General features: G+C 38.8%; 1 protein-coding gene across 1 annotated transcript in view; it reads right to left on the bottom strand.

Annotated features, from left to right (window-relative positions):
- Positions 1–527: 527 nt before the first annotated feature.
- The window catches only part of KIFBP (kinesin family binding protein), a 61,158-nt gene continuing 33,794 nt past the window's right edge, over positions 528–27,891 (bottom strand). Inside the window, exons 3-7 of the mRNA XM_061161689.1 lie at positions 18,930–19,009; positions 18,443–18,626; positions 15,807–15,891; positions 6,206–6,321; positions 528–1,957 (exon numbers count right to left, since the gene is read on the bottom strand). Of these exons, the coding sequence (XP_061017672.1) occupies positions 1,082–1,957; positions 6,206–6,321; positions 15,807–15,891; positions 18,443–18,626; positions 18,930–19,009 (1,341 nt within the window). The 3' untranslated portion in view covers positions 528–1,081. The remainder of the gene's footprint in view (positions 1,958–6,205; positions 6,322–15,806; positions 15,892–18,442; positions 18,627–18,929; positions 19,010–27,891) is intronic.

Genomic DNA, 27,891 nt, shown 5'->3' with positions numbered 1-27,891 from the left:
CACTTTCATGCATTGGAGAAGGCAATGGCAACCCATTCCAGTGTTGTTGCCTGGAGAATCCCAGGGACGGGGGAGCCTCATGGGCTGCCGTCTATGGGTTTGCACAGAGTCGGACACAACTGAAGCGACTTAGCAGCAGCAGCAGTATACTAGGATCCTCTGAGAAACTGAATCCAGTAGAACTTTTCTGGTACATGGTAGTATTTCAGTAAGGATACTCAGTGAGATTTTATGTGTTCTCTCTGTACAACATTACCAAAGAAATATTCTTCTCTGGCTTCAAATAAGGCAATACTTTTGAAGTATCAAAAATAAACCAATTCTTAATGGGGAGGGAGGTGGGAGGGAGGTGGGAGGGGGGTTCAGGGCGAGGAACACATGTACACCCATGGAGGATTCAAGTCAATGTATGGCAAAACCAATACAATATTGTAAAGTGAATAAATAAATAAATTTAAAAAATAAATAAATGAAAAAAAATAAACCAATTCTTACAAGAAGACAAAAGAATAAACGGAAGCTTTTGTTAGTGAAACAAGTCAATTTATTATATTTCCAACAAGGCCTTTTTTTCTCTATTATGAAACATACTACAATATTTTACAACATAACTTAGTTTTTTAATATCTCAGAAAGGAAACTATTTTTTTTTAGGAAAGTAAATATTTTGGGAAGAATAACTACAAGAAGTTACTTTTTCAATTTTAATACAGTAACAGCTTGCCCCCCAGGTATATTAACCAGCATTTTTTTCCCTTAACAAATCCATCAAGTAAATATCAGCCAACAAAAAACCTACTTTTAGAAAAGGAGGCAGGAAAGGCATATATTTAAATAGGAAACGAGCAATCTAAAATACCAATCACATGTCACTTTAACAAGGCAATGTATTTACATAATTAGGTATAAATTATTAATTATGCTGATTAAGGTCCTAGCAAAGACTCAATTGGTCTGACTGTATCTCAAGCTCAAACAGCACTCACCTGGCTATTAAGTGAAACATCACAATGGAACTGGGTCTGTTTAAGGAGGAAAAAAATCTCAATATTGCACATCTTGTCATCAGAAACAAGGATCATTAAGTCAGGGCCATCTTGGTTCTGAATCGCTCCATTTTTGTTGGAAGAAGACTTACCATCTCTTTGCTAAGCTCTAGCTCAACTTCTATTTCCTGGGCAGCTTCAGGGTGCTTCTCACAGTAATCAACAATAAATTTGTAATGTTCCAATGATGTTGCCAAATTTTCTAGCTCTTTCTTGGGATCTGCAGTGATGATTTTGCCATAGAGGCGGGCAACTCGAAACTTAGCTAACATGGCAGGGCGAAGAACATCTTCCCCTATATGCTCAGGAAAGACTTTATTTGGGTCTCTTAGAGAGTCTAAGAAGAGCTGATAGTACTTCAGTGCTGACTTATTCAGACTATTGATTTTTTTCACAATGTGTGAATCGGGATCCCTCAGCTTGTCAGCTATGGCAACCTTCAGATCCATCATATCATAGTAAGCATGTGCAATTTCAAACTGAATCTGTCTGTTGACCAACAGGTAATACTGTGGATTGAGGTCCACCATCAGGGGCTCTAGCATAGCTATTCTGCGTTTATGCATCTTGCACCGTCTTTCCATGTCAGTTTCAAAGAATGCAAGCACTTTAAACAGAGCACTGTGGTCTTGGACAACTTCAATATGGTCAGTGACATAACCATCAATCTGAAAGAACTCTTTTGCCTCAAAGACATAGTGCTGGCCCGTTAAAAAAAGCTCTCTGGCTTCTTCAAAATCTAAAGGTCTCAGATAGCTCACTTTCTCTTCCACTGCAGAGATGGCATCACACAGTTCACCGGTTCCAAACTGCACAGCTTTTTTCCTAACTCTTTCTTCCTCATCTAGTTCTTTTTTTCTTAAAGCTCTAAGTTCAGATTGTTTATCAAGATCAAGCTCTCCTATGTTGTCCTGAAAGAAAAAAATAAATTATGGTTAAGGAAGACAGACACTGACTTGTCTCCTGCTGTCAGTACTAAAGCAAATTTAAGATCCCCTGGAGAAGGGAATGGCTACCCACTCCAGTATTCTTGCCTGGAGAAGTCCATGGGCAGAGGAGCCTGGCAGGCTACAGTCCACGGGGCTGCAAAGAGTCGGACACGACTGAGCAACTAACACACAAGACAAGAAAACCCTCTTACCTCCCAGCCTGGGGGAGGGAGGTATTACAATCACATCTTTTAGTCGCTCAGTTGTGTCCAACTCTTTGTGACTGTACGGACTGTAGCCCGCTAGGCTCCTCTGTCCATGGAATTTCCCAGGCAAGATTACTAGAGTGGGTTGCCATTCCCCTCTCCAGGAGATGTTCTCAACCCAGGGATCAAACCAAGATCTCCCACATTGCAGGTAGATTCTTTATCATCTGAGCCACCAGGGAAACCCACATCTTTTTAAAGCTCTTAGTTTTTTTTTTAATATTTATCTACTTTTTTTTTAATTTGACTGATCCAGCTCCTTAACTGTGGAATGTGGGATTTTTTAGTTTGTGGCAAGCAAATTCTTACTTGCAGGCATTCGGGATCTAGTTCCCTGACCCAGGGATAGAGCCGAGGGCTCCTGCACTGGGAGTGTGACGTCTTAGCCACTAGACCACCAGGAAATCCTGACTTCTTTCTAGTTATATTCCAAGTAATTAAAAATGAAAGAAACTAGGAAAAAAGTAAATAACACAACTAAACTGTTTATTACTTTCCTCTTGGGGGAACTAACTCATTTATAGTTACTCCTTCAGATAACATAAATGCATATGAAAACTATAAGAGCTATGAAATATTATATACATGTAATACATTGTTAGTATTGATATTTTAACATTAGAGTAAGGCTGAAATCAGCCTTAAAAATATTGCAGAGAAATTCCATTAAGATTAACAGCATGATGTTTATGCTAAGTTATTTAATAAAATATACTACAGAGAAATGCTCTAGGTCTCTCAAAGATACTAAAATAAAGACAGTGTTAAATATACCATCATAGTTAAAGTTATCTCCCCTACCTCCTGGGGCAAAAAAAAAAGAGGAAGGAACTAAGATGGCTGAAAAATAGTCAGTTCATTCTCTTCTTCCTGCATGATAAACATCAGATAACCAGTGGTCAGCCCCGAGGCCAGTTCTTCTCTTCATCTGAGGTCCTCTCTCTAGATCTGCGTTGTTCAGAACAGAGTCATGTGCTATGCTCGGATGACGACGGAGCATTTGAATTGTCCAAACTGAGATGTGATCGGGGTAAAATAATATACACCCAATTTCCAAGATTTAGTACAGATTATAAAACAGCGCAACAACTTTTTAGTATTAATAACAAATGGAAATGAGTATTTCTTTATATATTCTAGGTGGAAGAAATACAAGTTAAAATTCATTTCACTTGCTTTCTTCTTTGTCTAATGTAGCCACTTCCCAGATAGTGCTAGTGGTAAAGACCTCACTTGCCAATGCAGGAGACATAAGAGGCACGGGTTCACTCCCTGGGTCGGGAAGATCCCCTGGAGCAGGGCATGGCAACCTACTCCAGTGTTCTTGCCTGGAAAATCCCAAGGACAGAGGAGCCTGGCAGGCTATAGTTCATGGGGTAACAAAGAGTTGGACACGACTAAAGCAACTTAGCACTCAGTCAGTGTAGCCGCTAGACAACTGAAAGTGACGAATGTAGCTGGTTCCCTACTTCTACTGCACAGTACAGCTCTACACGGGTGTCTCCATCTGTGCCCATGGTTGCAACTGCCATCCTCAGGAGGAGGACCCACAAATCTTCAGGTACACCAGGCTCTTATTAGGCTCCAGACCCATAACTAAAGCCCCGTACACACCTCCTCCTCCTCTCAGAAGACTAAGACCCCTCAGCCTCAATATGTCCACAATGGAACTCTCCCTCTTCTGCAAACAGGTTCCTATTCTCTTATTTTAGTGAAGGTCACTCCCTCGAGCTGGACAGCCAGCTGATGCAGGAGAATCATCCTTGATGTCTCTCTCCTCTTTTAGCCCACACTTCTTATCTATCATCAAATCCTTTCTGTCTTGCCCCCTAAATAACCTCTTGCACCCACTCTTTTCCACCATCTCTTCCTCCACTGTCCTAGCCCAAGCTCCCTTCACATCTCACCCCCACCGTTCCAGTGATCTAAGCAATCCTCCTCGTCCACGCCTGCTTTCCCTCAATCCTCCATTCTGCCACCTAAGTGATCAGTCCAAACCCTCCCGCCCCCAACCAAGGCTTCCAGTCATGGAAGACCCAGAATGTTCCAGCCCCTTTCTAAGTCGGTCTTCTATCACACACGCTCTCTCTGCTCCAGCCTCACAGGCCTTGCTCCATCATTTCCACCACCGTGCTCCCCACACCACAGAACTTTTCAACAGCCGCTTCAGCTCCTTGGAATGCTGTGCTGCTTCTCCAGTCTAGAAATTCCTATGCATTCCCAGAGCTTCCTTCAGATGTTACTTCCTCCCATCGTGACTTCTTATATCTTGTGTCTCTCCTTTGTGGAACTTAAGTTGCACTTTCGTATGACATAAAAACCAGGTCTGTTTTTGTTCATCATAGTACAATGACTACTATAAACCTGTCAGAAATAAATACTTAAATTGTAGATGTTATTAAACTTGAATTAAAGAAGGCTTTTCAGGTAAGCAGATGATCAAAGGATGAAGCTAAGGTAACAAAGCCAGATTAAAGGAAATCTAAGTAATTTAGTAGCGTGGTCACTATTTGAGTTTAAAACAAGCAGGTGGTAAATTCCAGTGCCCAGTCTGGAAAGCATGGACTAAAGGAATGGTAAGAGTAAACCACAGGGCGCTTTGCTTGACACAATTACTTCAAATGCAGGCCTAAGTCTCTAAATCTTGTTTACTGACCATGCTTCCTGGCGGTGTATTTATTTACACACTTTTTAGACTGCTTTCTGAGAGGAAGAACACTGACAGATTTTCTGGGCTGCAATTTCTCTAGACATAAAACTCCCTAGTTCTTCTCCCCACTTCCTTCCTTTTCCAAATATGCCTCATCTTTACCCTCTACCTCCAAAGTGCTCTCACCTTTGAAACACTCCTGTTTCTGGGGTTTTGTGGTTTGTTTGCTTTTATTTTGTATAGTAGTTTCAAAAGGTTCTATATTTACTAGTAAAAATGGTTATACTTTAATGCATGTAAACAGAAAAGAGGCATAATAACTCCTCCAGGAAAGTCTCCGATGTACTTTAGAATATGCATCCAAATAATTTATTTTCCTCTGAAGTGTTAGTGTCTCAGCCGTGTCTGACTCTTTGTGACCCCAGGGACTGTAGCCCTCCAGGCTTCTCTGTCCATGGAATTCTCTAGACAAGAATACTGGAATGGGTTGCCATTCCCTTCTCCAGGGGAATCTTCCTGACCCAGGGATCGAACCTGGGTCTCCTGCATTGCAAGCAGATTCTTTACCGTCTGAGCCACCAGGGCTCTGATTAGGAACTAGAATCCATTAAGTATGGATTAGTAATAATGGTATCAACAATGATAGTTAACATTGATTGAGGACTTAGTTACCTCTTGGACACTTTTCTGAGCCCTTTTTTAACTCACTATTATTATCTCCATCTTACTTGTGAGGAAACTGAGACACAGAGAAGTTAACTGCCATGGAGACACAGCCACAAACTAGCAGGGCTGTTTCCAGATACATTTATACTTATATTTTTATCAATATGTATATTTACTGTCTAAAGTATATGAAGATTAGTAAGATTTCCTGCCATCAGGTTGCTCACAGTCTAAGAAGAGGTAAAGGAATAAGATAAGAATATGAATAAGTCAAGTGACTTAGGAAGGGTTCTTAAAGGAGGGAGAAGAGATTTGTAGGGTTTAAGAATCGTATACGCATTCAATAGTTTTTGAACACCTGTTATGTGTAGAGATCGGTAGGTACATAGTATGAATATGATGAAGACTCCCCTCTGGTGGGGCTTATGCTCTATCCAGTGGCAAGTCTTGAAGGAAGAGGTGCTGTTTGAGACAGCCTTAATGGATGAGTAAGATCTGAACAGGCTGAGACAGGGAAAGCAAGAAATAAGCCTTCTGCATGCCATGAATAATACACATGCAGTGAGTCCAATGGGCATACTTCCCATTTTAAGCTTTTAGTTACATCCTGCTGTTTAAGACAGAAAAGATCACTTTTGACTGTATTACCTGCATGGAAAGTTGGGCATTCTGCATGAGAGTCAAACAGTACTTGATCCAGCATCTTGCTATTTCCCCTTTTCTTTGGTGATAAAGCTCTGGCACATCTCCTTCAGCTTCCGTAGCTAAAAGGTACAACATGACTTGTGTAAGCCAATGGTCACAACTGTAATTTTCATTATGTACGCCATTCTTCTTTATATCACTCTTGATTATAAAAATAACAAGTCCTAACTGAAGCAGTGGGAAGAAACACACCCAAAATTCCTACCACCCAGAGCTTCTTTCTAGTTTTTTTCTTTAGTATTACCTACAGGTAAAAACTAAGGTCACCACATATCTTAAATTTTGCGTACAAGCACCTCATATATTGCAGGATTGGTTCCAGATCACTGCAATAAAATGAGTCTCGTGAATTTTTGGTTTTCTGTGGCTTATAAAAGTTAGGTTTGTGCTACAGTGTAGTCTATTAAGTGTGCAATAGCATTGTCTTAAAAATGTACACATTTTCATTAAAAAATACTTTATTGCTAAAAAAAAAAAAGCTAAACATCATTTAAGGCTTCAGAGAGTCATAATCTTTTTTGCTAGTTAAGAGGGTCTTGCCTCATCGCTGATGGCTGCTGACTGATCAGGGCACTGGTTACTGAAGGCTGGGGTAGGGAGGCTATGGCACTTCCTTAAAATAAGAGAGAAGTTTGCTGCACTGATGAACTCTTTCTTTCAGGAACAATGTCTTCTGTAGCATGCAATGCTGTTTGATAGCATTTTACCCACAGTAGAACTTCTCTCAAAAATTAGTCAATCCTCTCAAATCCTTGCACTACTTTATCAAGTTTATGTAATATTCTAACTCCTCTGTTGTCATTCCAACAATTTTCACAGTATCTTCACCTAAAGTAGATACCATCTCAAGAAACCACTTTCTTTGCTCTTCCCTAAGAATCAAGTCCTCAGCTCTCAAAATTTAGCATGAGATTACAGCAACTCAGACAAACCTTCAGGTTCAACATTTTTAAAATATTTATTTACCTATTTATTCAGCTGCACTGGGTCTTAGTTGTGACACATGAGAGCTTTAGTTGTGGCATGTAGAATCTAATTACCTGACAAGGGATCAAATGTTGGTCCCCTGCATTGAGAGCATAGAATATTAGCCACTGGACCACCAGGGAAGTCCCCTAGGTTCAACTTTTAATTTTAGTTCTCATGCTATTTCTACTATATCTGCAGTTACTTCCTCCACTGAAGTCTTGAAACCCTCAAAATCATCCCTGAGGGTCTGGTCAACTTCTTCCAAACTGCTGTTGATGTTGATATTTTGACCTCTTCCCATGAATTACAAATCTTCTTAATCACATCTAGAATGGTGAATCCTTTCCAGCAGATTTTCAATTTACTTTGCCCAGATATATCAGAGGAGTCACATCTACGACAGTGATAGCCTCATGATTTTTTTCTTCAAATAATAAGACTTGAAAGTCGAAATGACTCCTTGATCTATGGGTTACAGAATGAATGTTGTGTTAGCAAACAACATTAATCGTAAGTACATCTCCATAAGAGCTCTTGGATGACCCAGGTAGACTGTCAGTGAGCAATAATACTTTGAAAGGAATTTCTTTTTTTTGAACAGTAGGTCTCAACGATGAGCTTAAATTTTTAGTAAACCATGTGTTGTCATCCAGGTTTTGTTGTTCCATTTACAGAGCACAGGTAGCATAACTAGCATAAAACATAATCAGCATAATTTTTAAGGACCCTAGGATTTTCAGAATGTTAAAATCACCAGCTGCACTAGCCCCAAACAAGAGAGTCAGCAGCTTGTCCCTTAAAGCCAGGCACTGACTTCTCTCCAGCTATGGAAAGTCCTAGATGGCCTCTTCTTCCAACAGAAGGCTGTTTCAGCCACACTGAAAGTCTGTATAGTGTAGCCACCTTCATTAATGATCTTAGCTAGATCTTCTGGGTAACTCGCTACTTTACCTTACCCTTTTATGTTATGGAGACGGCTTCCTTCCTTAAATCTCAACTGCAAACTTTTCTTCTGTAGCTTCCTCACCTCTCTTAACCTCCAAAAAATTGAAGAAAATTAGGGCCTTGCTTTGGATTAGCCTTTGGCTTAAGGGAATGTTGTGGCTGGTTTTACCTTCTATGCAGACCACTAAAACTTTCCCCATTATCAGCAGGAAGGCTGTTTTGCTTTCTTATCATTCGTGTGTTCACTGAAGTAGCACTTTTAACATCCTTCAGCAACTTTTTCTTTGCGTTCATAACTTGGCTAACTTGCACAAGAGTTCTTCTGGCCCATTTTGACATGTGTTCCTCACTAAGCTTAGTCATTTCTAGCTTTTAGCTTAAAGTGTGAGATATGCAACTCTTCCTTTCACTTCAAGACACAGCATTATTAAAATTAGATCAGTAGGGTTATTAACTGATCTAATTTTAATAATGCTGTGTCTTCAGGAAATAGAGCGGTCCAAGGAGAGGGAGGGAGACACAAGACAATGGCCAGTCAGTGGAGCAATCAGAACACATTTACCAATTAACTTTACCATCTTATATGGACACAGTTAGTGGCACCCCAAAACAATTTCAACAGTAAAATATCATTGATCACAGACCATCATAACAAATAACAATGAAAAAGTGTGAAATATAGGCATTACCAAAATGTGACAGAGGCATGAATTGAGCAAATGCTGTTAGAAAAACAGTATTGATCAATTGCTCCAGAGTTGCCACAAAACATTTTCTTTTTTTTAATTCAGTGAAATGTAATAAAATGAGGTCTTCCCTGATGGCTCAGATGGTAAAGAATCTGCTCCCAAAGCGGGAGATCCAGGTTCGATCCCTGGATCGGGAAGATACCCTGGAGCAGGAAACGGCAACCCACTCCAGGAATCTTGCCTGGAGAATTCCATGGACAGAAGAGCCTGGTGGGTTACAGTCTATGGGATCACAAAGAGTCGGACATAACTGAGTAACTAACACAACATACTTATTATCATCAACTCTTTAATGTCATTTTTAAGTATAGCATCATGTACAATGTATATTTCTATACTTTAGTCATTCTTCTAATACTGGCCACTGTTTCTAATTCCTCTACTACAAACAACTCTAAACAGGAAGATCTGTGTGCACAGATTTGTCTGGATTTTCAATTATTTCCTTTAGATTCCTAGATGTGAAACTTACTGGGCCAGAGTTTACACCATTTAAAATGCTCTTGATACACACTGCCAAATTATTTTCAACACTCTAACAACATATAAAGCTGCTCAATCAAGTTATTTAAAAACATCGAACATCGCCAATGTTTTAGCTTTCTACTTTGAAGAGTAAAAACAAAACATCTCACTGGAGGTTTAGTTCTCATTAACTATTTCTTTTTTTTTTTTTGAGAAATGCCTTTTAGACTTCAACCAATCGATGATTGAATGTAATAAGAGAGAAAAAATTTAATTTCATAATGTACAATCCTCTAACTCAGCCTCTGTATTCTTCTGATCCTTAATGATACATTGTTACTTTACTATAAAACTTGTTAGATGACTAACATAGTTTTTAAACTGAGATAACTGACATATAACATTATATTAGTTCCAGGTGTACAACATAATGACTTGACATTTTTAAATACTGTAAAATGATCACAACAGTAAGTCTAGCTAGAATCTGTCACTACACATAGTTAAATGTTTTTTCTTGGGATGAGAACTTTTAAGATCTACTCTGTTAGCACATTTCAAATATGCAATCAATATATTATAACACACACCATGCTGTCCCTTATATCCCCATGACTTATTAATTTTATGACCCCCTTCACACATTCATCCACACCCACCTCTGGCAACCACTAATGTGTTCTCTGTACCTAGGAGATTTTTGGGTTTTGTTTTCTTGGATTCCACATATAAGTGAAATCATACAGGGTGTGCTGTTTTCTGATTTCATGTAGTATGATGCCCTAAGGTCCATTCATGTTGTCAAAAATGGCAAGATTTCTTCTTTTTCTCTTTCCTTTTCTTTGTCTCTATCTTTCTGCATACCACTGTAATAGCTAAGATTTACTTTTCACTTTCCAAAAAACCATTTTCTCCCCTAGTAACAACACATACTTTAGGTATTTTAAGTATCTTGTTAGAAACCAACACCCATTATCATGATGTTCAGCCTGTTGTTCAGAACAAGTTTGGGAAAACTTGTTCCCAAACCTGTAGGTTTGATTTTTATCTGTCCTGAGCCTTCCCAAGGTTGCAAAGCCCCCCAGCCAATTCCAGAGAGCAGAGATCAGGTCAGTGGCTCTACATGGAGAGAAGCAAGTTGTTCATCTCCCAGCAGTGATGTAAGTCACTGATCAGCTGGATCATCTCCTTCATATGAATGTTTGGTTCTACAGAAAAGGTAATTTTTAATCCCAACAGTAAAACTTTTCTACCTGGATTCTAAGGAAACAATATACAGCTGATTCTCATCATTTATGGTAGTTATGTTCTATAAAGTCACCGTGAATAATAAATTAGGGAATGCTAAAACATCACGCCTAGGGGAAACACAGAGTTAGGTTCTAATGAGCTTCTGGACACAATATTTTCATCAACTGATCAATATATAACCTTATGTTACACACATTTCTGTTAAAGACACCTTACTTCATGTGTAACTGCTGACTCATTAACAATGAACGCACGGCCAACGGCACTGTCGCCTGTGCCTGAATAAAGCTGATCTAACACCGTATCTTCTCCAGAAGGTGCCCACAGCCTTCACGTGCTTGTGAACACTAGACACCACCTCAGCACTACACCTGGGGGCCATTTTAAACAACAAAATGCAGAACAATCTGAAAAATGTGGAACGAAATAGACCACAAAAAGGATACTTGCTTATAGTGTGAGGGCTTGAAATGAGAAGGCAGAGCGTTGCCTTGTTCAACTTCAGCAGCTGGTAATGTGCACCTCAAGTGTCTCACACCCTCTGGCTCTCTGCAAATGACCACAGACGTGCCTCGAGTAGTAATCTTGGGGTTATAAGTAGATTGTAGCAAGTAGGCAAATTCAAAGATATGAAGCCCTTGATCTTTCCTATGATCCATAATCATAGCTTATGGATTATAGCTTATGGATCTGAGTAACTGACTTCCTTAAGGTCTGGAACCAAAAGTTACTGGACTGATACCTTACTAAAATGTGCTCAGAGGTCCTATTGGGCATATTACTGCTTTGTTTTTTAATATGATAATTAACAATGTTATGTTAGCATACAGCAGAGTAATTCAGTTACACATGTATCATTTTTCAAATTCTTTTTCCATTTTAGGTTATTACAGCATACTGAGCAGAGTTCCCTGTGCTATACAGTAGGTCCTTTCAGGTAACCTATTTTAAATACAGCAGTGTGTACATGACAATCCCAAATTCCCAATCTAACCCTTCTCCCAATTTTCCCCCCTGGTAACCATAAATTTATTCTCAAAGTTGGGGAGTCTGTTTCTCGCTTGATGATACAAATGAACTTCTTTACTTTTTCAGATTCCACTTATAAGTGATATCACATGATATTTGTTTTTTTCTGTCTTACTTCACTTAGTATGATAATCTTCAGGTCCATCCATGTTGCTACAAACAGCATTATTTCATTCTATTTAATCGCTGAGTAATACTCCATTGAAAAGCCAAGCCAAAGAATGGGAGAAAATATTTGTCAATGATATGATGGACAACGGATTAATCTCCAAAATTTACAAATAGCTCACACATGGTTCAATAACAAAACAACCTAATCAAAAAATGGGCAGAAGACCTGAATAGACATTTCTCCAAAGACATTTAGATAGCCAAGAGGCATATGAAAAAATGCTCAACATCATTACTTATTAGAGAAATGAGGTAGCGCCCCACACCAGTCAGAATGGCCATCATCAAAAAGTCTACTAATAACAAATGCTGGAGAGGGTGTAGAGAAAAAGGAACCCTCCCACATTGTTGGCAGGAAAGTAATTTGGTACAGCCACTATGGAGAGCAGTATGGAAAATCCTTAGGAAACTAAAAACAGAACTACCCTATGATCTAGCAATCCCACTCCTGGGCATATATCTGGAGAAAATCATGGTTCAGGAGGATACATGCACCTCAGTGTTCACTGCAGCATTGCTGACAGTAGCCAAGTCATAGAAACAAGCTAAATGTCCACTGACGGGTTAAATAAAGAAGGTGTGATACATACATACACCGTGGAGTATTACTCAGCCATTAAAAAGACACTGCTATATTTAAAATAGGTTACCTACAAGAACCTACTGTACAGCACAGGGAACTTTGCTGTTTTCCTGAGACATAACACTGTTAATTAACTATACTCCAGTATAAAATAAAATTTTTTAAATATAGAAAGTTCCAAAAGCAAAACTTGAATTTGCCACATGTTGTCCATTACTTTATATAGCATTTACACTGTATTTAGTATTTGTAAATACTTTAGAGATGATTTAATGTATACAAGAGAGGATGTGTGTTGCTTATATGCATTATGACGGGAGCATCCAGAGGTGTCTGGTATCTGTGGGGGTTCCTGGAATCAATCTCCTGTGGACATGAAGGGGCAACTGCACCCAAGAATTACTGGATCATATATAGCTCTATTTTTAATTTCTTGAGGAGCCTCCATACAGTTTTTCATAGTGGCTACCCCAATTTACAATCCCACCATAGTGCACATGGGTCCCCTTTTCTACATCTTCACCAACACTTGTTATTTCTTGTCTTCTTGATAATGGCCAATTAACAGATGTGAAGTGATAGCTTGTTTTGGTTCTGACTGGCTCAAATACAGAAGCTGACTGTGCTGTGATTTATAAAACTAAGTGAAACACTATAATTAAACTAGATATTTGGACACATCACATATATAGTATTCCAACCAAAAACGTATAATCTGATTCTTAGTATAAGGAAACAAACATCAATTTGTGGAAAATCTATGAAATAAGAGGTCTATATTTTTTCAAAAATGCCTGATGAAAGAAAAGCTGAGGGAACTGGTCCAGATTAAATATGACTAAAGAGATGTGACAATTATTATGGAAAACAGTGTGCAGGTTCCCTAAAAAACTGAAAATAGACCTCCCCTATGATCCTGCAATCCCACTCCTGGGCATATATCCAAAGAAAACCATAATTCAAAATGATAATATGCACCCCAATATTCACTGCAGCACTATTTTCAATACCCAGGAAATGGAAGCAATCTAAATGTCCATAAACAGAAGAATGTACAAAGATCTGGTACATATATACAATGGATTATTGCTCAGCCATTTAAAAAAAAAAAAAGGAATGAAATAACACCATTTGCAGCAACATGGATGGACCTAAAGATTTGAGTGAAGTTAAGTCAGAGAAAGACAAATAGCATATGATATCACTTATATATGAAACCTTAAAAAATGGGACAAATTAACCTATTCATAAAATAGAAATAAAGTCCCAAATGTAGAAAACAAACTTATGAATACCAGGAAGGAAAGCAGGACAGGGAGGGATAAACTGGGAGGTTGGGACTGACATATACACATTACTATATATAAAACATAACTAATAAGGACCTACTGTATACCACAGGGAACTCTTCTCAATAATCTGTAATGACCTATATGGGAAAAGAATCTTTGCCATCTGAGCCACCAGCGTAGCCTCTGGGAAGAGAATCTAAACAGTGTATCTTCGACAAAGGAGGCAAGGATATACAATGGAAAAAAGACAACCTCTTTAAAAAGTGGTGCTAGGAAAACTGGTCAACCACTTGTAAAAGAATTAAACTAGAACACTTTCTAACACCATACACAAAAATAAACTCAAAATGGATTAAAGATCTAAATGTAAGACCAGAAACTATAAAACTCCTAGAGGAGAACATAGGCAAAACACTCTCTGAGATAAATCACAGCAGGATCCTCTATGACCCACCTCCCAGAATATTGGAAATAAAAGCAAAAATAAACAAATGGGACCTAATGAAACTTAAAAGCTTTTGCACAACAAAGGAAACTATAAGCAAGGTGAAAAGACAGCCCTCAGATTGGGAGAAAATAATAGCAAATGAAGCAACAGACAAAGGATTAATCTCAAAAATATACAAGCAACTCCTGCAGCTCAATTCCAGAAAAATAAATGACCCAATCCAAAAATGGGCCAAAGAACTAAACAGACATTTCTCCAAAGAAGACATACAGATGGCTAACAAACACATGAAAAGATGCTCAACATCACTCATTATTAGAGAAATGCACATCAAAACCACAATGAGGTACCATTACATGCCAGTCAGGATGGCTGCTATTCAAAGTCTACAAGCAATAAATGCTGGAGAGGGTGTGGAGAAAAGGGAACCCTCTTACACTGTTGGTGGGAATGCAAACTAGTACAGCCACTATGGAGAACAGTGTGGAGATTCCTTAAAAAACTGGAAATAGAACTGCCATATGACCCAGCAATCCCACTCCTGGGCATACACACCGAGGAAACCAGATCTGAAAGAGACACGTGGACCCCAATGTTCATCACAGCCAGCACTGTTTATAATAGCCAGGACATGGAAGCAACCTAGATGCCCATCAGCAGACGAATGGATAAGGAAGCTGTGGTACATATACACCATGGAATATTACTCAGCCATTAAAAAGAATACATTTGAATCAGTTCTAATGAGATGGATGAAACTGGAGCCCATTATATAGAGTGAAGTAAGCCAGAAAGATAAAGACCAATAAAGTATACTAACACATATATATGGAATTTAGAAAGATGGTAATGATAACCCTATATGCAAAACAGAAAAAGAGACACAGATATACAGAACAGACTTTGGGACTCTGTGGGAGAAAGCGAGGGTGGGATGTTCTGAGAGAATAGCACTGAAACAAGTATACTATCAAGTGTGAAACAGATCGTTAGCCCAGGTTGGATGCATGAGACAAGTGCTCGGGGCTGGTGCACTGGGATGACCCAGAGGGATGGGATGGAGAGGGAGGCGGGAGGGGGGATCGAGATGGGGAACACATGTAAATCCATGGCTGATTCATGTCAATGTATGGCAAAAATCACTACAATACTGTAAAGTAATTAGCCTCCAACTAATAAAAATAAATGAAAAAAAAAAAAAAGAATCTAAAGAGTGGATATATGTATATGTAAAGCTGATTCACTTTGATGTACAGCAGAAACTAACAACACTATAAATCAACTAGATGTCAATAAAAATTTTTTAAAGTACTAGAGAAACTAGTACTATAGAGAAACTGCTACAAAACACATTATGGAGACAGCTGCTAAATATGAATTATAGATAAAAGAACTGTATCAATGTTACATTTCCTGTTCTATGATTATGTAAGAAAATATTTCTAGGAAAAACTCACTTAAGTATTAGAGGGTAATGGAGCCTAACCATATCTGCAAATGAGGCAAATATAAAAACTTTGTGAATTTAGATGGGCCTATGGTAATTCTTTGTTCTGTTCTTGAATTTTCTAAATTAACAGGATTTCAAAATAAAAATATTTTTTAAAAAGTTATATAATGAAACATGTACAAATAAACTTACTGTCTTCTGTGGTTCGGATCTTTCCAATTTGACCAAAAATGACATTAGCAGCGGATAAACAGTGTCTGGCTTCCATAAAGCATTGCTGTTGCAGAAATAAGAATAAATTCAATTATCACAAACCTTATTTGCAGTAGATAGTTGCATAGTCTCTTAATATGGGAAAAGCTATAAATTCAGGTAAAAAACACTACTAAGGAGACCCTGTATGGTAACTAAACAAGAAAGTATATAAGATATGTCTGAGTATTATTTGGTTAAAAAACTATCTTAAAGATTAAAATGACAATACCCTCAAACTCTTAATAATCCAAACTGCCTGGAAAAATACCTGCTGATTGAAAATCAGCTCCCCTCCAGTAATCATCAGCAGAAAAGAACGGCTATCATCCTAGTGTCCTACCATGCCTCCGCATCCTTTAAGCTTCAGTCTAAATAGCCGAGTTCTCTGCATGAACGATTTTTAGACCATTTACATTCTGTCAAAGACTGGAAGATTTCATCTTTCTCAGGTTTAGAGATCCCTTTTAAATACAATCATTCAAAGGCAAACAGGATAAATTTTGATAAGAGATTCTGTCTTCTGAAACCTTTCCAATTTTACATATAATGAGGCTCCCCAGCAAGTTTTGAAGTCAACAGATTTCCACAGACGAACTCTGTGGAACTGCTTTACCGACAGTTGAAGACTTCACAGTTCAGACGTGGGCATGGTAAGCTTCGCAAACCCTTGGAGAAGATCTCCTCGTTACTCACTTCACATGTGTCATGTATGTCACAGGGATACTCAGCAGAAGTACCAAGTTAAAAGTCCAAATTCTAGTTGGAAGCCACCCTTGTTAAATATGTCTACTTCATATGAGTAACACTGATTTTGCCAAGGTGGTTTTTAACAGTTGACTATGACTTTAAAGTATCAGCACTCAACGCATCTCCCCATTACGGTAAATTCAGAAGCCATCTTGAGAACAGCTGGGTACCATGTGTAGTACTAGACCAGCAGTCTCTACAGATCAAAATATTGGTATTAAACCTCAAAAACCAAAAGAAAGTTACAGTTAACATAAAGAAGTTTTCATTGTTGCCCTATAACTTCTTATTCATTATCACTTCAGCACTGTCCAGACTGGTTATCTGAAAGTAACCACTGTTAGAACTAACAGTGAGTGCGCATGGGGTCCTCTACGTGGCTGGTAAATGTGGGACTTTAGCACTTGCAAGGTAGGGACTCAGTATGTAGCAAAACCTCATGGAACCAAATGAAATGACAGTGATATAAATGACAATTGTATTAAAAAAAAAAAAAAGGCTCAAACCTCTCTTTGCATTATAACTTAGCTAGTTGGAAGAAAACTCACAAAACACTTTGGTAAAAAAAGAAAAAATACAAGCACAGGGTGGGGAGGTACTCGTGAAATTTACTGCATGCTCTACATAAGCAATGCTTAACAACTTTATAAACTTGTAATTACACTCTAATATCTGGATATCTTAGTACAATTACAGTGAATAATTTTAAAGTTGCTAAACAAAACAAGAGGCCTCTGCGAACTATTATAAAAAAAAAAAGGTGCCACAAGCAGAAGCACCAGGTAAGTTCTGATGATCACAATGAAATGAATCCATGAGATTTAGATTTAACTGAATGGTCTGATACACACAGTAGCGTTACTTACACGCTTGATCTTAGACCAAAGTCCTAGAAGCGATGCTGTAGTCACCACAGCCCTTTCTCTCCTGCTAATAGCTTTTCTGAATGAAATTCTGTGGGACAATACTTTAAACACAGGGCGCGTTTATAGAACCAGCACTAACAAAACACTTAGAAAGGATAACAGGCCCAGGAAGGATACAGCAGCAGATAAACACAGATCTAAGAAGGAACTCTGATAAGCAAAGAATTACCAAAGTTTCAGAGGCATGTGAATTCAAAATACAAAGAAAATTATTTCTATTACTGAGATATTGAGAATTAATATAAAATCTGGCTGGGAAAGGAGGCTTTAAAGTGTTTTAGCATTAAAAATTCTTGTAAGAGCTAAAAAATTTAGGTCAATTAAGAATATATATACATAAAAAAATACACATAATTCAGAATAATTCTGAAAGCAACGAAGAAGCTCTAATTTGTCCTTGTGTAATACTCGAGGAAAAAATATAACAACCTAGAACTCTGGAATTGAGCAAGACATTCCCAACATAGAGTAAGTTTCACAAAGGAGTTAATTCTAAAGAATAACTGAAAGCATCACATGCTTCTATCAAAGCCCACATTTAACAGTCAACTTCCTCAGACAAATTCTCACACTTGCCAGATTACCAATGCATAAAGATAAAGTTAAATCTACAAGATAAAATCTGCAATTTAAGGTAACATTTCACTAAAACAGAGATAGCCTGCCTGTATCAAAAAAGAATTGGTCTTAAGCAACATGTAGGACATGATAAAATTATTTTAAGATTCAAAAGGATTACTGCAACAAAAGGCTACAAACTTTAGTACACTGGCAAACTGGACTGCATTTTTCTATTTAGTTTACATCATAAACTACAAGCTATCTGTTTTTAAAAGATGACATTTTCAAGGTTTTTCTCGGTTCTATTTTTACACACACTAACTGCTCTGAGAAGCTTACCTTATTGATGTAAAATTGCGACAAGGTAGCAGCATTAATAGCCCACTCCATAGGATGGTAGGCGTTGTGCTCAAGCTGGCGTTTTAGGGTACTGTGGCAATAATGGGCGGCCTTCTCAAACATTTCCATATGCTGGTAGACTTGAGCCAGGTAATACAGATTATGAGTGTAAACCTTCTCAAATCTATAAAGGAAAAAATATCTCTGTAACAGTGTATAATTTATAAGGAACTTTCAAATCTATCAAATTTATAAGGAACTTTTTATCTTGACCCTCCAGTTCATATGACTACTGTATCTGACAGACAAGGAAACTGGGCCCCAGATATAAACAGGGTAACGCATCCAGAAAGTGGCAAATGAAGGTTTTAATTCACATCAGAACCCACATTCCATAACCTTTGCCTTGAAAGAGAAAACACTGGGCAATCACCTCCAACGCACGATGTGGAAATACCTGTGAGGGCTGATTTCTACACCTGCTCACCTTTTTGATCTCTCCTGTTCAGGAAGTTTCTCTTCTTCAGGAAGAAAATGCTCAGCAGGGTCAAGAGGAGGACTCCCAATCTGCAATCAAAGAAAAAGAAACTAAATTTTTACTGTAAACACCAAGCACCCTCCTCTGGAGGAATTTGAGAAATCAAATTTTATTTTATTTTAATTTTTACTTCATTTTTAACTAGTTCATTTTCACATACTATCCAAGAAGTAACTTCTTAACAATATTCTTAGAGTCAAACAAATTAAAGAGAGAATACATACAAGCTCACACTTAACAATACTTTAATTGCTGCTCGGGAGAACTTCAAATACACTTAAAAAATATTTCATTTTTACAGATGTATAGTTCTATAGTTATCTTAAGTCTTAATCTTCTCACAAACAAAAGCTCTTCTGAAAACTGACATAAGCATGGTGTATAACAAAATGTACATACGTCCTCAGAGCAATATTGTTCCAAGCGGACCACCAGTAAAAATCAAAGTTTCCGATATTTTTTCTAATACTGTCAGGGGGACAAGGAAAGCACACACAGATCACCCCCTTTCAACACAGGGGAATTAAAGTCAGTTATTCCATCGTTTAATTACCTTGGGCAAGTTACCCCATCTCTTGTTATGTTTCCTCATCCATAAAGTAAGGATAATAAACATCTACCTCAACAAGTAGTTATGAGGATTCACTGACTTAATACGTATAAAAAACATATAATCTCATCTGAGGTCTTCCAAGAAAAGTAGAACTCCTTAACCACTGCCTCATTCTACTTCCGGAAGGGCAGGCTCGTCTGCTTTAAACTGAATTCACTAAACTTCAAATAGCAACCATGGTTTCCATTAAAAAAAAAGTGATCTTATATTCTGGATGCAAACATTAAAAGGATCACAATTTCTGTTCCTAGAACTTCCTGTCGTAGCCATTTTTACTTTTTGTAAGGCCTAAGGCAAACAAAATATTCTTCAGAAACCTCCTTAACAACTTTGAGGGCTGTTTTGAATGCTTAGCCCTGTACTGACGAGAGGAATTAATGTATTTTTTATGTACATACTATATCACACTTCATACTGTAACACAAACCAGTTTTCGAGTCAAACCAGTCTCTTAAATTAAAAAGAGGTACAATTAAGAACAAAGAATTCTGCTATGTGTTTTATGTTTTTATATTAATACTAGTATTTAATGAAATATAGGCAATTAATAGTGTTAAATGAAATACTTAATGTCATTAAATGCTAATTAATACTAGTGTTTAATGAAATACAATCTTCACATTTTAAACTAACAATGTCATGTGTAAGACTATGATCCTAAATTCATAAAGGAAACAAACATCAATCTGGCTTTGTGAGGCTCTGCCCTTAGCACTTTATAAGGAAATTTTAAAAACTAAGTTAGAATATCCACAGCTTTTAAAATTCAATTTGGTGATATATTCCTCAGGAAAAGTGCTAATGGCCTAAAAATGAACATTCAAAATGTATGTTACACTAATCAAAAATGGTCAGACAATCTAAAAAAAAAACATTTTCTGAAAAAACAAACACACAGCTAAGAGGCACATGAAAACATGCTCAGAACTGTTTTTTAATAATTATTTAAAAAATTCAACTCAGAATTGAAAATGAGACATGATCGCAAACCACTCAGAAAACCCATCATCAAAATTTCTACAATCAATAAATGCTAAAGAGGGTGTACAGGAAAAGGAACACTTCTACACTGTTAGTAGCAAAGTAAATTGGTACAACTATTATGAAAAGGAGTACGAAAGGGCCTTTAAAACGCTAAAAAAACACAGCTGCCATATGACCCAGCAGCCCCACTCTTAAGAGTCTCTGGGAGAGACGCGGACTTTGAAAAGACACAGGCACGCAAATGTGCCCCGCAGCACCTTTTACAACAGCCAAGACGTGGAAGCAACGAATGTTCATGGACTGACGAACAGATAAGGAAGTGGAACATGTTCACAATGCAACCTGACTCAGGCATGAAACAAGTAATCATGCCAACTGCCAGAACCTGTGTGAAATAGAATCCTACTACATGAAGTCAGAAAGGCAGAAATTTTATATCACTTGCAGGTATAATCTGCACACCCCGTGAACTAATTGGGGAAACAGATTCAGACACTTTAGAACCAAACTTATGGTAACAACAGGAGAAAGAAGCGGAGAAGGGATAAATTAGGAGCTTGGGATGAACAAATACAATCTATTACCCATAAAACGTAATTAACAACAAGTTATATTCTACAAAGGAAGACCTAATTAACACTCTTTAGTAACCTATACGGGAAAAGAATCTGAACATACAAAGATGTATGTATATGTGTAACAGGAAGATTCTGTACACCTACATCACCCACATGTATTTAAAAGTTACTCCAATAAAAAACATTTAATACAAAAGAGAGCTACCCAAAGGCAAGTTTTGGGGTGCTTCTTCTGGGGCATTCCACTCTACAACCCAAAAATAGGACTTGCTCTAAGGTTCAATGTTGGCTTGTGGGGGGTGGGGGGGGGGGGGGGAGACACAGGACTGGGGATGAAGAAATGCTGCCCACCTGTGGCCGCTTCAGGCAACAGCAACTTCAAAACTATTGCCTCAGTTCAGTTCACTTCAGTTGCTCAGTCGTGTCTGACTCTTTGCCACCTCGTGGACTGCAGCACACCAGGCTTCCCTGTCCATCACCAACTCCTGAAGCTTGCTCACAGTCATGTCCATCGAGTCAGTGATGCCATCCAACCATCTCATCCTCTGTCGTCCCCTTCTTCTCCTGCCCTCAATCTTTCCCAACATCAGGGTTTTTTCAAATGAGTCAGCTCTTCGCATCAGGTGGTCAAAGTACTGGAGTTTCAGCTTCAGCATCAGTCCTTCCAATGAACACCCAGGACTGATCTCCTTTAGGATGGACTGGTTGGATCTCCTTGCAGTCCAAGGGACTCTCAAGAGTCTTCTCCAACACCACAGTTCAAAAGCCTCAGTTCTTCGGCACTCAGCTTTCTTTATGGTCCAACTCTCACATCCATACATGACTACTGGAAAAACCATAACCTTGACTAGACAGACCTTTGTTGGCAAAATAATGTCTCTGCTTTTTTATATGCTGTCTAGGTTGGTTACAGCTTTTCTTCCAAGGGGCAAGCTTCTTTTAATTTCATGGCAGCAGTCACCATCTGCAGCGATTTTGGAGCCCCCCAAAATAAAGTCTATCAGTGTTTCCACTGTTTCCCCATCTATTTATTATGAAGTGATGGGACCAGATGCCATGATCTTAGCTTTCTGAATGTTGAGGGTTTTTTTCCATCTATTTTTATTAGTTGGAGGCTAATTACTTTACAATATTGTAGTGGTTTTTGTCATACATTGACACGAATCAGCCATGGATTTACATGTATTCCCCATCCCGATTCCCCCCTCCCACCTCCCTCTCCACCCGATTCCCCTGGGTCCTCCCAGTGCACCAGGCCTGAGCACTTGTCTCATGCATCCAGCCTGGACTGGTGATCTGTTTCACCCTAGATAATATACATCTTTCGATGTTGTTCTCTCGAAACACCCCACCCTCGCCTTCTCCCACAGAGTCCCAAAGTCTGTTCTGTACATCTGTGTCTTTTTTTCTGTTTTGCATATAGGGTTATCATTACCATCTTTTTGAATTCCATATATATGCGTTAGTATACTGTATTGGTCTTTATCTTTCTGGCTTACTTCACTCTGTATAATGGGCTCCAGTTTCATCCATCTCATTAGAACTGATTCAAGTGATTCTTTTTAATGGCTGAGTAATATTCCATGGTGTATATGTACCACAGCTTCCTTATCCATTCGTCTGCTGATGGGCATCTAGGTTGCTTCCATGTCCTGGCTATTATAGACAGTGCTGCGATGAACATTGGGGTCCACGTGTCTCTTTCAGATCTGGTTTCCTCGGTGTGTATGCCCAGGAGTGGGATTGCTGGGTCATATGGCAGTTCTATTTCCAGTTTTTTAAGGAATCTCCACACTGTTCTCCATAGTGGCTGTACTAGTTTGCATTCCCACCAACAGTGTAAGAGGGTTCCCTTTTCTCCACACCCTCTCCAGCATTTATTGCTTGTAGACTTTTGGATAGCAGCCATCCTGACTGGCGTGTAATGGTACCTCGTTGAGGTTTTGATTTGCATTTCTCTGATAATGAGTGATGTTGAGCATCTTTTCATGTGTTTGTTAGCCATCTGTATGTCTTCTTTGGAGAAATGTCTGTTTAGTTCTTTGGCCCGAATGTTGAGTTTTAAGCCAACTTTTTCACTCTCCTCGTTCACTTTCATCAAGGGGCTCTTTAGTTCTTTGCTTTCTGCCATAAGGGTGGTGTCATCTGCATATCTGAGGTTATCGGTATTTCTCCCAGCAATCTTGATTCCAGCTTGTACTTCATTCAGCCCAGCATTTTGCATGATGTACTCTGCATAGAAGTTAAATAAGCAGGGTGACAACATACATCCTTGACGTACTCCTTTTCCTATTTGGAACCAGTCTGTTGTTCCATGTCCAGTTCTAACTGTTGTTTCCGGACCTGCATATAGATTTCTCAGAAACCAGGTCAGGTGATCTGGTCGTCCCATCTCTTGAAGTATTTTCCAGAGTTTGTTGTGATCCTCACAGTCAAAGGCTTTGGCATAGTCAATAAAGCAGAAGTAGATGTTTTTCTGGAACTCTCTTGCTTTTTCAAGGATCCAACGGATGTCGGCAATTTGATCTCTGGTTCCTCTGCCTTTTCTAAAACCAGCTTGAACATCTGGAAGTTCACGGTTCACGTACTGTTGAAGCCTAGCTTGGAGAATTTTGAGCATTACCTTACTAGTGTGTGAGATGAGAGCAATTGTGTGGTAGTTTGAGCATTCTTTGGCATTGCCTTTCTTTGGGATTGGAATGAAAACTGACCTTTTTCAGTCCTTTGGTCACTGCTGAGTTTTCCAAATTTGCTGGCATATTGAGTGCAGCACTTTCACAGTATCATCTTTTAGGATTTGAAATAGCTCAACTGTTGAAATAGGGATTCCATCAGCTCCACTAGCTTTGTTCATAGTGATGCTTCCTAAGGACCACTTGACTTCTCATTCCAGGATGTCTGGCTCAAGGTTGATGATCACACCATAGTGATTATCTGGGTTGTGAAGATCTTTTTTGTACAGTTCTTCTGTGTATTCTTGCCACCTCTTCTTAATATCTTCTGCTTCTGTTAGGTCCCTACCATTTCTATCCTTTATTGTGCCCATCTTTGCATGAAATGTTCCCTTAGTATCTCTAATTTTCTTGAAGAGATCTCTAGACTTTCCCATCCTACTATTTTCTTCTATTTCTTTGCACTGATCACTGAGGAAGGCTTTCTCATCTCTCCTTGCTATTCTTTGGAGCTCTGCACTCAGATGGGCATATACTTCCTTCTCTCCTTTGCCTTTCCCTTCTCTCCTTTGCCTTTCCCTTCTCTCTCTCCTAGTCACAGCTGTTTGTAAGGCCTCCTCAGAAAGCCATTTTGCCTTTTTGCATTTCTTTTTCTTGGGGATGGTCTTGATCCCTGCCTCCGGTTCAATGTCACAAACCTCCATCCATAATTCTCCAGGCACTGTGTCTATCAGATCTAATCCCTTGAATCTATGTCCTAGGGGAAGAGAATATTCACAAGCACTTGTGGGCTGTGTATGGTACCTGTGCTCCAATATTTCCAAGAGTAAGTAAGCAAAAAGAAATAAACACGGGGCACACTTTCAGGAAGACAATTTCAACATGTAAGTACAACTCACAGCGTTTAAAAAAAAATAAAGCACTTGCAAATATAGGAGACATGGTGAATTATTAGAGACATGCAAATCACAATCAAAGATATCCCCTTCTTAGTGGGCTAACTGGCCATAATCAAGACATCTCCAGACAATAAAAGCTACAATGGACTAAGATAAGGGGACCCTCCTCTGTGCCGCTGAAATGTCCATGGTAACAGCCACCAGAGAGAACAGTGAAAAGGACCTTTAACAACAGTAAAAGTACAGCTGCCAAATATTCAGTCCTACTCTTCAGAGTATGTGAACCACAAACCAGGCCCCGAAAAGACGGGCACCCAAACACGCACTACAGCACCACTTATAACAGGCAAGACATGGAAGCACCGAAATATGCATCACCAGAAGAACTGATACGGAAGAGGAACATACAGTGCAATCTGAATGAAGCATAAAAAACTGTACACACAAATTGCTAAAACACAGCTGAACCTAGAGATAATCCTACAAGGTGAAGGAAGTCAGAATTAGAAAGGCAAAAATCATTTGCAGTTACTTATAAGTGCAATGTAAACCAGCATACCCATGAACTAACTGGAAAGCATAAAAAGACTGGAGAGACTTGAAAACTACATTTATGGTAACCACAGGGGAAAAAAGTGGGGCAGGGATAAATTAGAAGGATGGGATAAACAAATACAAATCATTACCTACAAAGCACATTATCCAAAAAAAGAAAAAAGAATAACAACTCAACACTCTGTATTAACCTATCTGGGAAAAGAATCCAAACAAGTATACATATATATGGAAATACTCTTCAAGAAATGAGAATACCAGACCACCTCACCTGCCTCCTGAGAAATCTGTATGCAGGTCAAGAAGCAACAGTTAGAACCAGACATGGAACAACAGACTGGTTCCAAAATGGGAAAGGAGTACATCAAGGCTGTATATTGACACCCTGCTTATTTAACTTCTATGCAGAGTATATCAAATGAAATGCCAGGCGGGATGAAGCACAAGCTGGAATCAAGATCACTGGGAGAAACAGCAATAACCTCAGATATGCAGATGACACCAACCTTATGGCAGAAAGCAAAGAGGAACTAAAGAGCATCTTGATGAAAGTGAAAGAGGAGAGTAAAAAAGCTGGCTTAAAACTTAACATTCAAAAAACAAGGATCATGGCATCTGGTCCCATCACTTCATGATAAATAGATGGGGAAACAATGGAAACAGTGACAGACTTTATTTTCTTGGGTTCCAGAATCACTGCAGACGGTGACTGCAGCCATGAAATGAAAATACACTTGGGACTTGGAACGAAAGCTATGACCAACCTAGACAGCATATTAAAAAGCAGAGACATTACCTTGCTGACAAAGGTCAGTATAGTTAAAGCTACGGTTTTTCCAGTAGTCATGTATGGATGCGAGAGTTGGACTATAAAGAAAGCTGAGTGCTGAAGAATTGATGCTTTTGAACTGTGGTGTTGAAGAAGACTCTGGAGAGTCCCTTGGACTGCAAGGAGATCCAACCAGTCAATCCTAAAGGAAATCAGTCCTGAGTATTCATTGGAAGGACTGATGCTGAATCTGAAGCTCCAATACTTTGGCCACCTGACGCCAAGAACTGACTCATCCTGATGCTGGGAAAGAGGATGAGATGGTTGGATGGCATCACCGACTCAATGGACATGACTTTGAGCAAGCTCCGGGAGTTGGTGATGGACAGGGAAGCCTGGCGTGCTGCAGTCCATGGGGTCACAAAGAGTTGGATACGAATGAGCAACTGAAATGATGTATATATCTAACGGGAAAAGATGCTATACAACTAAAATACACAAAACATGTGTTTCAGTGTTACTCAAAAAATAATAATAATACAACAAAGTGGTAAGAAGGCACAAGTTTCTGGGTGATACTTCTGGCCCACTGCATTGTAATTTAAAAACCCAAACCAGGACTTGCTCTGAGGCCCTGTCAGCTTGCCAGGGTAACCAGAGCTGAGAAAGAAGAAATGCTGCCACCTTGTGGCCAATCCCCACAACAGCAACCTGAAAACTATTTCCTAAAGGGACAGAAAGAATACTCACAAGTACTGGCGGGTTTTATGTATATGGTACACGCTCCATAATTTCCAGAAGTTAAGTAAGGGAAGACAATTAAACCCAGGAAACACTTTCAAGAAGTCAATTTCAACAGGGAAACACAACTCGAAGTGTTTAAAAAAAAAAAGCACCCACAAACATACACCCTGTGGTATATTATTAAAGACATGAGACTCAATAATAATAATAAAAATTAAAAAAAAAAAAAAAAAAGACATGAGACTCAAAACCAGGTATACCTTTGCATTGTTCAAACTGGCCACAATCAAGAAGTTTACACACAGTGACTGCTACAATGGGGTTAAAAAAAGGAGATCTTCCCACGTTGCTGCGGAAAGGTCAACGGCAGAAGCCACTAGAGGACAGAGAGAGCAGTATGAGTGCTTGACCAGCAAGACCACAGCTGACGGTGATCTGGCAGTCCCACTCACAGGAGTCAGTGCACAGCAAACCAAAACTCGAAGAGACACGGGGACTCGAAGGTGCTCTTTAGCACCTGTTACAAAAACCAACACACAGAAGCCAAAAAAATTTTCCATCGACGAATGGATAAAGAAGAAATGCAAATATTCACAATGCAATCTGATTCAGGCATGAAAAAGAATGTGATGACGTCAATTTCTGGGACCTACCTGAAACTAGAAATAATCCTACTAAGTGAAGTTCAGCAAGATTCAGAAAGGGAAAAATCATAAGACATCAATTACAAGTGCAATTTACAGACACAACTATGCACTAACTGGGAAAACATAAAGGAGTCAGAGACTTGAAAAATCAGCGGGAAAGGGATAAATTAGGAACTTGAGATGAACAAAATCTATTTCTAAAAAACAGATAATAAGGCATGATATCTAGCACAGAAGGTCTAATCAACACTGTGTAATAACCTAATTGGGAAAAGAACCTGAACATATGAAGACATATGTCTATGTGTAACATGAAAAATTCTGTTCACATACAACACACAAAACATTTAAATCTCACTCCAATAAAAAATAAAAATTAATACAAAAGAGAGGTAACGACACAAGCTGTTGAGCACTTCTCCTAACACACTGCACTGTAATTGGCAACCC

The sequence above is a fragment of the Dama dama genome, chromosome 15 (assembly GCF_033118175.1).
Source record: "Dama dama isolate Ldn47 chromosome 15, ASM3311817v1, whole genome shotgun sequence".
In the NCBI taxonomy this organism is placed as follows: Eukaryota; Metazoa; Chordata; class Mammalia; order Artiodactyla; family Cervidae; genus Dama; species Dama dama.
Note: the sequence above shows the minus strand (reverse complement) of the source record. Positions and strands in the feature narration are given on the sequence as shown.